Source organism: Mauremys reevesii, linkage group 15 (assembly GCF_016161935.1).
Source record: "Mauremys reevesii isolate NIE-2019 linkage group 15, ASM1616193v1, whole genome shotgun sequence".
Taxonomy (NCBI): Eukaryota; Metazoa; Chordata; order Testudines; family Geoemydidae; genus Mauremys; species Mauremys reevesii.
Genome location: NC_052637.1, coordinates 32,153,544 through 32,168,802, shown reverse-complemented (window position 1 = coordinate 32,168,802; position 15,259 = coordinate 32,153,544). Strand labels below are relative to the sequence as shown.

Here is a 15,259-nt window from a genome sequence, read left to right as displayed (position 1 = left end):
CTATTTTCTCTGGATCTCACCGCCATCGCAGGGCGAAATGTTAACTAAGTCACTTCTTTGCCACAGCATGGTGAGGGCTGATCTAGCCTTAGCCAACTGATTGTTCTTTAAAAAAAAACTTTCTGCCTCCTACAGAATCCATTCAGAGGTGCCATACACCAGCTGATCAGCAAATGTGGAAAATGGCATTGGTTTTCCAAATCAGTCAAAACCAGGCCATCTGACAAGATCAACAGGCCATGCAAATTTCTTATGGGGAAGATAGTTTAACTTTGCCTAACTCACATGGGTGGGAGACTCCTCAGCAAAAGCCACAGATGGCAGCAAATGGAATTTCCTATTAATTACACTGGACCCTCGCTAGAACATGGGATTTGGGATCCATGCGCAGGGACTGCGTTAACGTGGGGATCGTATTAAAATGAATTGCAATGAAAGTAATTAAATTTGGGATCCATGGCCACGACCGCGTTATATGCAAATTCGCGCTATATAGAAGTGCGTTCTAGCGATCTCCCACTCTTTATCTGTCACATCTATTTAGCTTATAAATTCTTTGAGGCAGGGTCCATCTCTTACTCGGTGTCTAAACAACATCTAGCATAATGGGGCTCTGATGCCAGGCATGCCCCTAAGCACTTGTGTAATAAAAACAAATAAATAATAATAAATTCCTTATTTCTGCAGTATCACTCCGAATTTTACTTTCTAGGCTATGTCTACACGACTCACCTTTTAGCAACACAGACGTGCTGCTACAGCCGTGCCGCTAAAAGGCGCGCAGTATAGCTGCTGTCTCTCCCGCCGACAAAAAACTTCCACCCCCGAATGAGCAGCCGTAGCTTTGCCGGCAGAGAGCAATCCTGCCGACAAACCGCGGTTCAAACCGGTGCTTTTCGTCGGTAAAACTTTTGTTGTTCGGGAAGGGGGAGGAGGTGTTTCACACCCCTGAACAACAAAAGTTTTACTGACTAAAGTCCACTGTATCCAAAGCCTTAGTCACTCTGAGCTAAGAATAGCAGTGGAGGATGGGAAAAGGCAAAACAAAAACATCTGAAACATAGACCTAGAATTCACAATGCAAAATAATTACAGCTGTTCTGGCACATGGCTTACTCATAATCCCTGACACAGGACAGGCCGTCATCTTGTATGGATGCAGAGAGATTTTCCCCATCGATTATAACAATGAAGGTGTCAGGCAAACTTTGGACCTAAATTTCTTTAGTATCTTTAATAACACCTATAAAAAATCTAAATACAGTGCATGCAACCACGTATCTAGGGCAGAGCCCCAGGATTTAATCTGATTTTGGAACTGCCGAATACACAACATAAACTTTTGTTGACACTGTAGCATTCTTGTCTGTGGGCCAGAAGGTCATTCAAAATGTTCCACGGCCACACAAGGACTTCTCCTTCCCAAGGCTGACGATAACCGACACTGCAGAATGAAAGGAGGCGGTAAATTCAAACTGTATAAGCTTTCTATAAGCTACGATCCCTTCTACCCATCTCTGGTGGCACAGAACGATCACATTTAACCGCAGCCTCTCAGCTTTCACATCCTCTCTATCGAAAGCAGGTTCTATGATCCAGGACTATGTACGCGCTATTGCTCATTGCAGAACGGCTGGTGCTTTTGCCCAGAGTTGCTGCCCAGCCAATATGGAATTGAATCCATTATAAAGCACTCAGAGAACCCTTGTTTGGTCCTGAGTCTTGTCTGCCAGGTAATCTGCTTTTCTGTTGACCTCTTCATCTTCCAGGAGTTCATGACAAATTGCAAATAAAATCAAGTTAATATTTTAAAATGATTATTCTCTATTTGAACAACTGCCGCCAGGTCTTGAAAACTGCATGAGTAATCTATCACGGGCTCCAGATATTGACCTTATAGCTAAACTGCAATTACCAGACTAAGTCAGAGACAAACTATTGCAGGCTGGTTTATTTAAAAAAACAAAACTTCTTACTCAAGAATGTAGCAATCAGAACACCCGATTAGATCAGCAAGCATGCCCGAGCTCTTCACTCTGCATTCGACAGAGACCAGAGGAACGTGCAATAGCTGCACGGCTCTTCACCAAAGCTAGGCATAATATACTGGGCCTGAATCTGATCCAAGACATGTGGCACTCACCTCTGTGTCTCCTCCGCACAGGGAATGCAAGGATCATAATGAAGCACAAGTTTCTGTGCAATAATATCTGTATTTGCTTTGGTGTAAAAGGGAAGTGATGTCTAGGCTGGACACATGTCCTGCAGCCTGGACTAAGACTCGGCAGACTCAAGTTCTACTCCTGGCTCTGCCGCTGACCTGCTGTGTGAACTCTGTTTCCCCTCCCACTTTTTGTCTGTCTGGTCTGATTAGACTGTAAGCTCTTCAGGGCAGGCACTGTCTCTTATTATGTGTATGTACAGCACCTGGCACAATGGGGCCTTGATCCTGATGGGGGCCTTTAGGTGCTACTGTCATATTAATTGTCCTCTAAAGACAGGTCTCTAGCAGTGAGGCCAAGGGGTGAAAGGGCCACTGAAGACAAACTCTCCTCTTAGCACGAAGTCAGGGCTATGGCGTGTTAGCGGGATGGGGTAGGAGGGAACTTGGCCTGCCAGTGCCTGTGCTGTGACTGTTCGGCGGGCAAAAGGCACTTCATTCCCCAGCGCTGTCACGGCAGCACTGAATTCCCTCCAGAAGCGAACTGATACCCCAGGCGCTAATGCACCTGGTAGAAAATGGGGCTCAATAATGTCTTATTCTTGGCTGCATAATCTGCACCTTCCCAGCTCTCCGGCATCGGGGGAAGTGTGTCTCTGTGATACCCCCTCTGCTTGTGGCTCCGGGATCCAGGCCAGTAAGGGAAAGACGGAGTTAGACTTGCGGTGCCCTGCTTCTGTACTGAGTGGCAGCTGCCGAGCCCAGCAAGCTACTCTGCAGAGTCCAAGGGAAAGGCAAAGAGAATAACCAACAGCCTTTGCAAGGGAGCCCTGAGCTCACCTGTCCATCTTACTAAAGAACTACAGAGCTAGGCCAGGGGGACAGGGCGCAAGGCGCACCCACAGGCGTTATTAGTGGGCATGAGGCAGAGTGATTCTGAAAACTCAGCCAGAAGGAGAGGTAGCTCTAGCTGGTCCTGGTCACCTGCGCTGACCATGGGGAGTTCAGTCTAGAGCCTCGGGCAGGAAATGATCTGCTCGCCCTTCCATGGGGTTTGACCTTGCAGTATATTTGTTTCACTCCTCTCCACCTGCTGGACGGAGATGGTATCGCATGCTGACTGCAGAGAAGAGACTGACTTTCCTCACTGAAGTAGTTTAAGTCACTGAAACCCACACTATTATGTATCTTTCCCTTCAGTCTAAAATTAAAATGCTTTTACCCTATTTTCTGCAGCAGCCACTGAGCAAATATTGTGCACATAAAAAAAAATACCAGCTTCCTCTCTGCTATAAGCAGACGCAAAAACCACCGATTTATTCCAAGCCTGGCTTCGGCCCTCGTCCTGGATTTTGCAAACCGAGGGCTCCAAACTGACTTCAGCCAAGAGCCAAGTTGTTCCTTTGGACACTTAGGATCGGCCTCCCCTGCTGAAATGCTTTCCAGATTGGATGCAAGATCTGTCCGTCTTCGGGTCTGCCCTGTCCATCCAGGACTGCGGGAGTTTGCTGGGAAGGCTGCTGCTTCTTGGTTGACAGCTGCGTAGCTTCAGGTCCGATGGGCTGTTCTGTCTGCCCAGGACTGCTGGAGCTGGTTGAGAAGGGCCAGCAGGAGAGAGTCCAGCACCGCCAAACCTTTCCAAGAGCACCTGAGCCCCCTGGAAAAAAGCAGGACATGGATCACCCCGCCCATCAGAGAACAGGGCCCTTCCCACAGCCACAATCCGTCCCTTACCTATTGTCCAAAAGCAGCAAGCCCTGATCCTCCAGCTCTTTCACTTCCTCTGAACTTCCAAACATGTCCCCCAGGCTCAGGCCGGCGGCAAACTGCTGCCAGTGCTGGTAGGGAAGCGAGGGAGAGACTCATTGCAAATACTGACTTGACACACTTTATTGGGGCTTTGATCTTTTATTTTGTGGGTTAGTTTCACCTGCCTAATAACAAATTCCACCCAAAGCTCTAGAGGGAAGGGTGTGAGCCTCTCGGAGAGGCCCAGCCTTTCTCAGGGCTGCCTGCCTTTCTGCATCTGCACTGCTCCTGCCAAAAGGCTCTCACATGGCTTTGCACTCTTAATTTAGACGGTTCAATCCCTGACCGCGCCTGATGCTGCAGTGATGGGGGCCGTGTGAAAGCTACGATCGCACAGAGAGAAATCAGGTGCCAGCTGCCTAAATGACAAGATTTGCATCTCCAGGTGCCCATTAAAGAAGGAGGCTGAACAGCAGCCCCTTTAAATCTCTGGCTGTGGCATGCAGTCCAAGGAGCCGGTTGCATGGCCCAGTGGGTAATATACCTGCCTCTAACGGACCAGGGCTGACTGGTCAGTAGAGACTGAACTCCTCTCTCACCCCTAGAAGTCAGGGCTAAAGGGTGGGAGAACTTGTCTGCCAATTCCCACGCACTGGGACTCAGGCTCCTAGCCAGGGCTGATGCTGCACTCCCTGGTGGTAGGGATGCAGTATTGACTGCACTGCCCTTCTGGGGGAGATGTTAAACAGAGATACCTTCTGTCTGTCTTTGCTGGGAGTTCAAGAGCTCAGGATAGTTCATGACAAAGAGTAGAGACAGAGACAACTCATGAGTCCTGGCCAATGAACAGTTTCTACCATCCGACTGTGTGAGAGCGGCTGCTAAGCACTCGATGGTTCACAATCACTGCACTGTCAGCGTCTATTATTGTAAACTGCATTTCCAGTCGAACCTCAGACTCACGAACCCCTCCAGAATGGCGGTTGTTCATAGCTCTGAAATGTTCATAACTCTGAACAAAATGTTCTGGTTGTTCTTTCAAAAGTTTACAGCTGAACATTGACTTAATATAGCTTTGAAACTTTACTATCCAGAAGAAAAATGCTGCTTTCCCTTATTATTTTAGTAGTTTATGTTTAAACACAGTGCGGAACTGTTTTTTGTCTCTGCTGCTGCCTGGCTGCATACTGCCGGTTCCAAATGCGGTGTGTGGTTGGCCAGTCAGTTCGTAACTCTGGTGTTTGTATCTCTGAGGTTCTACTGGACTTTGTATACCGTGCCCAGCAGTGTGTGATCCAAGCATGAGATTGGAATATCAAAGGTGCCACATACAATCAAATCCTGTCCTACTGCATGTGACTGGGACCGGGACCCGTATCCTGACTGTAAAGGTTTGTGGAATTACTGAATTCACCATTTGGACTTGATGACTTTGGGCCAAACTTTCAAAGGCATTGAGGCACTTAGTGGGATTTTCAAAAGCTACCAGGTACATAACTCCCTTTGATTTCAAATGCCCACCTGCATCTGTAGGCACCTAAATACTTCTAAACATCTGCCCCTTGGGGCCTTCAGCCAAGAGCAGCTGTACTGGGCCAGGGGGTGACACCTTGGCAATTCAGACTAAGGGAATCCCTGGGAGAGTTCCAGAGCTGCTCAGAATCCCAACAGAGAACAGGCCACTCCTTGCCGAGCCAGTCCACACACAGCACTTGACCAGAACTCTCCTTGGAAATGGTTCCTCTTACTGGCCCTGTCCGCTGCCAGCTGCAAACACCATGCTCAGAGAGTTCAAACCCCCACAGGGCAGGCTGCTTCAACAAAGAGCCAGCTCTCACCTGGTGTGTGATTCCAGTGTCCGTGCGGAGCCCCAGGACCAACACCTCCTCCAACCTACAACACAAAGAGAGATGCTGGAGGGCTGCAGAGTCTCTAGGGGGCTCCGGAAGGCAGTCCTGCACCTGGGGCTGAAGGTGCCAGGAAGGCAAAGGGGAGCACCTGAGTGCAGGTGGGAAACGGCTGTCCACACTGTTCTCCTTCAACGGTCTGAGACTGCAGCCCTGCTGGCAAAGCTCCCATCGTCTTTCATACTTTAGCCAGCAGGAGAATGGCAGGATCGGGCTCCCGCTTGGTTAGAATCATAGAGTTTAAGGCCAGAAGGGAGCACCAGATCATCTAGCCTGATCTCCTGCATGTCACAGGCCACCACTAGCACACAGGGTCGGCTTTAGGCCGATTCCCCCGAATCGGGCCCCGCGCCCTAAGGAAGAGCACCTAACTTTTTTATTTTTACTCACCCGGCGGCGGTCCAGGTCTTCAGCGGCACTTTGGCAGTGGGTCCTTCACTCGCTCTGGGTCTTTGGTGGCATTTCGGTAGCGGGTCCTTCAGTGCTGCCAAAGACCCGGACCGCTGCCGGGTATTCAAATCGGGCCCCACAGTTCCTAAAGCCGGCCCTGCCGGCACCCAGCAGCCACACACTAAACCCAACAACCAAAACTAGCCCAAAGTCTCCCAGTCCACAGGAGCCCCAATATGTGCCACAGGCAGAGAACAGGCGGGACCGAGGTGCATCAATGCTCGAGGCCCTGCAAAGGCAGGGAAGTGATGGTGAGATATACCCAGACAGTCTCGGCAAGTGACCCACACCCAGGTTATTGTATCTCAGTGGCTTGCAGGAAAGGCCACATGCAATAAGGAGGAGGAGGAGTCAGACACCACCTGGGCTGAGCCGACTGTTGGCCCTGCCCCAATACTCACACCTCCAGCGGGCTCAGCACAATCCGCTTCCGGGTCCCGTGTCCAAAGGCCAGCACCTCCTTCATCCAGCTGTCCGGCTCCAGGGTCTGTATCCTGGCTTCCCGAAGGCTCTCGCCATGTGCTCGCGGCACAAACCTCCCATGAGCTCCTAGGGTAAAGACAGGCATTTCTGCAGCATCCTCTCCCTGCTGGAGTTCATCACCCCCAGAGCAGCACTGGCCCCTTGGATCAGAGCCATGGGGCTGCTAGGGGGGCGAGAGGTGGTGCCTGCAAGGGTCAGTCATCACGCAGAACCCTGGGAGGATGAGCTTCTTCACAGCAGCTCCTTGTAGAGGTCAACTGGACCCCAGCAGAGAGGCGGCTTTGTAGCCTTGTACACAGCCCTATCTGGTGAGACCCCGTGTGCCTCTGACTTTCCCAGGGGACTGGGTGACCAGATCACACAGGTGAAATATTGGGACCGGAGGGAGGTGGGGGGGAGGCGGGCGTGGAACAACAACAACAAAAAACCGGAGCTCCACGCACCGCCCCCCCCCGCACCAGCTTGCCTCTGCTCCGTCTCCACCTCCTCCTCCCTCCAGCGCTTGCGCCGCCATCCAGCTGATCAGCACAAACCTGGGAGGGAGGTGGAGGAGGAGGAATGCGGCGGGCTTGGGAAGAGGCGGGGCCAGGGTGGGGATTTGGGGAGGGATCCAATGGGGCAGTGAGGGGCGGGGCCAGGGCAGGGATTTGGGGAGGGATCCAATGGGGGAAGGAGGAGGCGGAGTCGGGGGGGGGGCATGAGCCCATGCACAGGCCCAGAGCGGAGGCAAAATATCAGGACAATTCGCGTCCCGACTGAAGGTAGGTCGGGACGCGGGACAAATAAGCAAATATCGGGACAGTCCCGATAAAATCGGGACATCTGGTCACCCTACAGGGGACTCACCTGGCCCAATCCCTATGTACTGGCTGCCTTGCCAATAGGACAGGTTGTGGGTACTGAGCGCCCCCTGCAGGAGAAAACGACACACAGTAAGCCAGGAAAAGGAATCAAGTCTCTTTGGACCCATTCCTGCAAGATGATCAAGGCTTCCAGGACGGTGACTCCCTATTGGACTGAACAGGACTCGCAGGTGCTCAGCACCTAGCAGGATCAGGCCCATCATGTGAGGTTCTGGGTTTATCTTCCTCACAGCGTGCAGCGTAAGCAGGGCTTTCCCTTTCAGGGCTGGGCTTCCCATCTCTCTCCCGGGCTGACAAGACAGTGCAGCTTCCTAGCCCACCCCGGCTCCCTGCTGAGAGGGAATCTCAGCACACATTGCTAGCAGAGGGCATGCTTAGCACTTGTCCCCACTCTCAACATCCAGAGAGAGTTCCCTTGGGCCCGCGTTTGCTCCCCCACATCTCACCCTAGAACACGTCCCCTGCTTGGGGAGCTCAGATCCTCTCACCAGTTGAATTATTTGGGTTTATCCTCCCCCACTTAGATCTGGGACACACTGCAAAAGGGACAGGCCAAGGGGAGGGACTCACATTCCTGGCAAAATTGGAGACCTCGTACTGCCGGAATCCCACGTCCCGCAGCATCTCCCGGGCAGATTCATACATCTCCGCCACCACCTCCTGCTTGGGCACGGGCAGAGAGCCCCGCTGGACCTGCTTGAAGAGGGAGGTGCCCCTCTCCAGTGTCAGCTGGTACAGAGACACATGGTCATCACACAGCTGAAGCAGTTCTTCTAATCCCCCGGCCCACGAGGAAACACTCTGATCAGGGAGGCCAAAGATGAGGTCAACGGATGTGCGACCGGGAAACAGCTTCTTTGCCTCTTCCAAGGTCCCCAGAGCCTCATCAGCCGTGTGGTTCCTCCCAAGGAGCCTCAGCTCCGCATCGTCCAAGGACTGCAGAGAACGAGAATGACCAGCGGCGAGGTCCTTTAGGCTGCCTGGTATAGAGAGGATGTGGGGGAGGGGAAAGAGGGAGCACAGGGAAGCCCCAGAGAGGGATGAGAAGGGCACATGAGGAGACAGCGAGAGGGAGAAAGAGAGTGAAGGAGGGAGCGCAGCAGGGGGTGAAGGAAGGAGCAAGATAGAGCAGGAGTCTGTGGGAGAAGGTAGAGTGTCCCTGAGAGAGGAGCATGGGAGGCAGGAGGGGAAACGTTCCTGAGGGATAAGGAGGGGAAATCTGCTCTCTCACCTGGATGCCGATGGAGAGGCGATTGACGCCCGACGCCCGGAATCCCGCCAGCCGCGAGGCACCTGCCGAGGTGGGATTGGCTTCCAGAGTGATCTCGGCGTCTGCTGCCAAGTGGGCGCAGCGGGAGACGGTCTCCAGGACAGCAGCGATGGTGAGCGGGCTGGCCAGGCTCGGGGTGCCCCCACCGAAGAACACCGAGCTGATCCTGCCGAGCAGAGGGGAGACAGGCCCGGAGTCTCACAGGGCGAATGGGCTGCTGTGCAGGCTCCGCCAGACTCACTGCAGCGGAGGAATCCTCCTCCCACGCCCCAGGGGACACCTGCTTTCAGGCAGGACGTCCCCACCCTCGTACCTCAATGGACCCCTAGTGCAATGACCCAGCTTCAGCTCCTGCCACAGCAGGAAAGGGGAACAGTGTCAAAGAAGCCACGCCCAGCCCCCCGGCAGCTCTGGGTCGGGTTCAAAGCTAGAGGCCAGCACAACCTGCCTCCCACATGCCCCTTTCCCTGGCTGCTGTTCGGGCTCTGGTGTAAAGCCACAAAGAACCACATTACCTCCCCTTCCCCCAACCGCCGCTCTCCCCTTTCCTGCCCAGGACCCACCTCTGGACTTGGCTGAGGCGGATCAGGGTCTGGGCTTCCCGAGTGAGACAGCTCCTCACGGACTCCTCGTCCAGGCCCCGGGGGATGTACTTGTTGAAGTTGCAGTAGCTGCAGCGTTTCTGGCAGTACGGCCACTAAGAGACAGGGGGAGCAGGAGTCATAGAATCATAGAATCATAGAATTCAAGATCAGAAGGGACCATTATGATCATCTAGTCTGACCTCCTGCCAGCATGCGGGCAAGACTCTCCAGCCAAACCCTCTGAAAAGGGTTATATCATACCCATGACATTGTACTACTATTTATATTGACCTATTGACTATTGACTAATACGTTCATCCTATCATATCATCTCCTCCATAAACTTGTCTAATCTAATCTTAAGTCCATCCTTCCGCCCCACTGTTTGTTTAGGCTGTTCCAGTATTGCACTGTTGCACCTGATGGAACCCTTTAGAAATCAAGCCTGAAGCTGAATTTTCTGAATTATCATTTATATCCCGTGTCCCTCGTGTCCACACATTAGCTGAGCACTGAAATATCCCTCCTTTCCTCTGATATATATATTTATTAAAGTGTAATCTCAAGTCTCCTTTCATACGAAAGGCCTTCCATTCCTCGATCATTTCTAGTGGCCCCTTCTTTGTACCTGTTCTAGTGAATTATCCATCTTTCTTAAACAGACCAAACTGCACACAACACAATACTCCAAATGAGGTCTATATAATATATAACGACTAGCACCTCCCTTCCCTACTAGAAATATCCTAATATTCTAGGATGAAGATTATCCGGCCCCCCGATACTTTCCCGTTTCCCTGTTTGGCTTTTACTTCAGATACCGTAGATACCGTAATGTCCTTCATTCATATCTTCATCCTATCACTATTCCTCACCTTCCCTTCTTAGCCCTCCTCATTAAAGACAGGCAAAGTATCTTCAGATATTGTGCCATGCCAAGATTACCACTTGATGAAGGAATTCATTAGCTATCACAGCTGTCATAGACTCTAAGGCCAGAAGGGACCATTGCGATCATCTAGTCTGACCTCCCGCACGACACTGGTCACAGGGCTCCTTGAACTCATTCCTCTTTGTATGATTAATATGTTTACAGTAGAACCCCAGAGTTCCAAACACCTCGGGAATGGAGGTTGTTCGTAACTCTGAACAAAATGTTCTGGCTGGTCTTTCAAAAGCTACAACTGAACATTGACTTCTTACAGCCTTGAAACTTTACTAAGAAGAAGAAAAATGCTGCTTTCCCTTCATTTTTTTAGTAGTTTACATTGAACACAGCACGGTACTGTACTGGCTTTTGTTTGTTTGTGCTGCTGCTTGATTGCACACTTCCAGTTCCCAATGAGGTGTGTGGTTGACAGGGGTCTAGGGTTGCCAACTTTCTGACTGCAGAAAACCCGAACACCCTTGCCCTGCCCCCTGCCCTGAGGCCCTGCCCCTTCTCCAAGGCCCTGCCCCTGCTCACTCCATCCCCCCTCTCTCCGTCACTCGCTCTCCCCCACACTCGCTCACTTTCACTGGGCTGGGGCAGGAAGGGACTGACCCTGAACCTAGGAGCTGGAGTGGGGACATGCCGCTGTATCTGGGAGCCACGTGGAGCCAGGGCAGGCAGGGAGCCTGCCTTACCCTGCTGTGCCACTGACCGGACTTTTAATGGCCCAGTCAGCGGTGCTGACCGGAGCCACCAGGGTCCCTTTTTGACCGGATGTTCTGGTCGAAAATTGGATGCCTGGCAACCCTACTGGGGTCGTAACTCTGGTGTTCATAATTCTGAGGTTCTACTGGGTTATGGCAGTGCCCAAGGACCAGCCAAGATCAGGCCTCACCGGGACCTATTGGAGAACTTCTAGAAAAACACCCGGTCTTGATTTAAAAGTATCCAGTGATGGAGAATCCACCCTTGGTACGTTGTTCCAACCGTTAACTACCCTCACTGCTAAATAACGTGTGCCTTATTTCTAGTCTGACTTTGTCTAGCTTCGACTGCCAGCTATTCGATCTAGGCCATAGATTATATCAGAGACCTCGCTGCAAATCCAGGGGAAGTTACCTTCCCAGTAAAGATGGCACCATCTTACATTCCTAATAGTACGGAAGTTCAGACCCAGAGGCTCACACATGTCAAAGCCTTATCCTGACTAAGGATACGTCTACACTACAGCTGGGTGACTGTGTTGGCAGGGGCGGCTTAGTCTCGCCACCTGGGCACGTGCCCTAGGACCTTGGCTTGCATGGGGGTGCTGGCTGAGCCTGCATGGCTATTTGAGCACACTAACTTGACCAACGTTAGTGCATGCACACCTGAGCTGGGCATTACCCTACAGCTGGTCCCTTGGAGGCTTGCAGTGCCCAGGCATCAGTCACACGCCCCTCCTCACACCTTCTAAAACTCTAGTGCGGACACGGCCGCGCAGCCCTCACCACCTGCTGCACAGGGCTCGGGCCAACCCAGCTGCACGCCCGGACTCCAGCCCAGGTGGCCAAACGATACAGAGCAGGATGGGAGCAGGAGAAACGGGCTGGAGCCGCACCGCCCAGCCCCGTCCCACTCCCTAGGGTGATCGTTGGCCACATTCAGAGGGACTATCCCTCCCCCTGCCCTGCGCCTCAGCTCCCGTCCACACACATCCCGCCACGCACACGGTGGCAGGAGCCCCCCCGGCCCGCACACGCTGCACGGGCACACACACGGCATAGCATGCACCCGGGGCAGCGCACACGTGTGCCACGGGCATGGGCACGCGCACTCACACGGGATCGGGCACGGGGCGCGCGCATCCGGGGGCGCACTCACGTGCACGTACAGGGCCGCCTGGACCGGCTCCGCGCGGGGCGGCTGCTGCGCCCGAGGCTTCCAGTTGCGCGGCGCTCGGACGCAGCGCAGGGCCGCGGCCAGCCGGGCCCGAGGGCGCAGCCAGCCCGGCGCCGCCATGAGCCGCCCCGCCCGTCAGAGGGAGGGACCGGCCGGCTCCGCGGCTGCCCCCAAGCGGGAACCCCCCGGTACCGCGCTCAGGCCGCTCTCCTCCCGCACAACCCGAACCAGCCCCCCCCCCATCGTCCCCCCGCTCCTGTCTCCCCGGTCCCCCCCCATCCCGATCCCAGCCCTAACCAGCCCCCGTCCCCGTCCCCCTGTTCGTGCCGGGCCTGCTTGGAGCAGGGGGTGGGACTAGATGACCTCTTGAGATCTCTTCCAACCCCTGAGAGTCTGTGATTCTAACCAACCAGCCCTTTGTCCCCCTCCAACCCTAACCAGCCCCCCCTTGTGTCTCCGTTCCTGTCCCACAGCCCCCCACCAGCCACCCCTTTGTCCCCTCTGCAACCCTAACCAGCCACCACTTCCTCCCCCTGTCCCTACCCCCCGCTTCCCACCCCCGATCTCCGCCCTAACCAGCCACCCCTTAGTCTCCCATTCCTAACCCACAGCCCCGCCACCACTTCCTCCCCGTGTTCCTGCCCCCCAGCCACCCCTTCCGCCATTCTTACCCCACATCTCCCCCATTCCTGACCAACCCTTTCACCCCATTCCCACCCCCACTCCAGTCTTAACCTCAGCCACACACCCCCTCCCGTTCCTACCCCCACTCTTGTAGCCTTCCCCGTTCACACACAGCGAAAACGGACAACTAACCAAAAGAGCCTTTTTACAGTGTGACGGTTGAGGCTGGTTGGGGTGCAGGAGGGCTGGGTGCTCGGCTGAGCTTTAGAAGGGGCCTTTGGGATAGAATTAAGTCCCAATCTCTGAAACAACCCTGCTGGAGGTTGCTCCTCACTCTGTGTGCAGCACAGACTCTGTTGAGCGGCAGCACACAAAGGCAGCAGGCTCGTAGCTAGTATTGTATGGTGCCATGTGCCCATAATCCTGTGCATGACATTGGTCAGGGTGTGATAAAGTTCCTGACTGAAAACACAGCTCAGTCTAGCGAAGGCAACTGCATTTTGGCCCGGGCACGTGGGATGGACTTTTCACTCTCCCATTTTTCAGGCAACTCTCACTTCCCCAACATTTAGTACTAAAACCCAAGCTGTTTCCTTAACAATAAGTGTTTCCAGGTATAACTAAATGACTGGAACATTCCCAAGAGGATATTGTGGCTCATTAATTTATACCCTCTAGGCCTGGACTTTCTAATCAGGAAACTATCAAAGAATATGGTACTTATAAAGTATGTACGCAGGCCCTTATCCTGCAAACACGCCGGTGAGTAGCTTAATTACCAGGGCAACTTTCCCTCTTGGCAGCAGCAAGTCAGTGAGTGCATTTTTCAAGCTCTGTTGGGAGGCCTGGCTGGTCACGTCCTTTTCATTAACTCCTCAGGTGGTATTCCTCTGGTATGCCCAGGGTGTTTAATTAGTAATACCTACCTCTCAGTCCTTGCCTTTCAACTACAGATTTCAAAGTACTTCCCCAATTTACAGATGGGGAAACTGAGGCACGGGGGGGGAATGACTTGTCTGAGGTCAAAGCTTGTCTCCCTCACCAACAGAAGCTGGTCCAGTAAAAGATATTGCCTCACCCACCTTGTCTCGCTAATATCCTGGGACCAACATGGCTACACCACCACTGTATAGCTTTTACACAGTGCTTTTCATTGGTAGATCTCAAAGCATGTTACAAAGGAGGTCTGTACCATTGTCCGTATGGGAAAACTGAGGCACAGGCAGGTGATGTGACTTGCCCAAGGTTACCCCAGTGGACCCGTGGCAGAGCCAGGAACAGAATCTAGGTCTTGTACGTCCTAGTCAGTTGCTATCCATTAGGCCTGCTACCTCCCCACATGGCATTGCTAAACCCATGGAATGTGTTATATCTGTTCTCCAAAGCTCACATTAGCTTCCAGCTGCAGTTCAAGGAGGTTGCACTGAGCTCCATATATGGTTTGGGGCCTTTCTGGTTCCTCACAGACTTTTTGCCATGGCTGGGATCTGCTGGGCTGCTTTTGCTAACAGCACGGGGAGTGACAGCGCCTGATTTTCTTGACCTTCAGGGCAGGAGGCAAAGCTCAGCTGTTTACTCAGAATGTTGCCTGTTGCGGGGGACTGCCGAGGAGAACTAAGGCAGTGCTTTGGGGACCAGTGTTTGTGTAGACAGTGTACTGAGCTTTTCATCATGGGCGTGCTTTGATAGATCTCTACATAACATTAAAAGGCCAATCCTACCAGGCCTGCCAGTAATTCCCACAGCCAAACAGCAGGTGGCACATTTGTAGCAACTGGCTAAACTAATGAAGAGGGAGAGATGGGCCTGCCTTGCTGAACTCTTAGTTCCCACCTCTAGCGGGTTTTCTCAGTGCTGTTTTGGGCTTACACGTCTCCTGCTTGGCCTTGGGCTAAAGGTGAAGTTGGAAAGTCTCACCTGCCAGGAAAGTGCATTAATATCTGCCAGGTGTGCACAGCAAAGTGAAGGCAGCAGTTGCTACTTTTGGTGCCCAGAAGAGCAGGGAGCTGGAGCATCCTTTGTGAGGCGCTGCGGGGAGGCAGCACCTGCTGTGTTGTCCTGGGCTTCATTTGCCAGCGAAGTCTCTTTTCAGTGTGGTTTCAAGTTAATTTAGCACTGGAGCCGCTCCAACGTGTCAGCAGTAAGAACAAGGTTCATTTATACCGGGTCTTTCAGCTCGGTGGAGCCCAAAGGGCTTTGCAAGCGTCTGAACCACTCCATCCACCATCGAAAAGCCGCTCGCCACGGGCAGCTGCCTTAACAGAGCCCTTCAGCATCATACAGCCATCTGGGGCAGGAAATGAAGAACAGGGTAGCCAGCTAAAACAGCAGAAGGAGTTGGCTCGGGAAGAAGGAA

At 53.0% G+C, this 15,259-nt stretch overlaps 1 protein-coding gene across 3 annotated transcripts; it reads right to left on the bottom strand.

The window, feature by feature from the left end:
* Positions 1-1,219: 1,219 nt before the first annotated feature.
* On the bottom strand, positions 1,220-12,474 carry RSAD1 (radical S-adenosyl methionine domain containing 1). 3 transcript variants are annotated; one of them, XM_039502148.1, is made up of 9 exons: positions 12,262-12,474; positions 9,447-9,580; positions 8,845-9,049; positions 8,184-8,549; positions 7,597-7,660; positions 6,669-6,816; positions 5,749-5,803; positions 3,896-3,999; positions 1,220-1,444 (listed from the first exon to the last, which is right to left on the bottom strand). In XM_039502148.1, exons 1-9 carry the CDS (start codon positions 12,397-12,399, stop codon positions 1,282-1,284), a joined length of 1,377 nt encoding a protein of 458 aa, XP_039358082.1. In that variant the 5' UTR covers positions 12,400-12,474; the 3' UTR covers positions 1,220-1,281. The 3 variants fall into 3 exon arrangements, with proteins under 3 accessions (XP_039358082.1, XP_039358084.1, XP_039358083.1); XM_039502150.1 differs by having other exon boundaries at positions 12,219-12,288; XM_039502149.1 differs by lacking the exon at positions 1,220-1,444 and adding an exon at positions 3,452-3,818 and having other exon boundaries at positions 12,262-12,469.
* Positions 12,475-15,259: the final 2,785 nt, after the last annotated feature.

What these genes read in the sequence shown, in the direction of transcription:
- RSAD1 (XM_039502148.1), bottom strand. Translation starts at nt 12,399, where the DNA reads ATGGCGGCGCCGGGCTGGCTGCGCCCTCGGGCCCGGCTGGCCGCGGCC. An exon ending in GTGCTGAGCCCGCTGGAGGT is followed by an intron (nt 5,804 to 6,668) that starts GTGAGTATTGGG and finishes TTTGTGTTGTAG; the next exon opens with GTTGGAGGAGGTGTTGGTCC. An exon ending in ACACTGGAATCACACACCAG is followed by an intron (nt 4,000 to 5,748) that starts GTGAGAGCTGGC and finishes CTTCCCTACCAG; the next exon opens with CACTGGCAGCAGTTTGCCGC.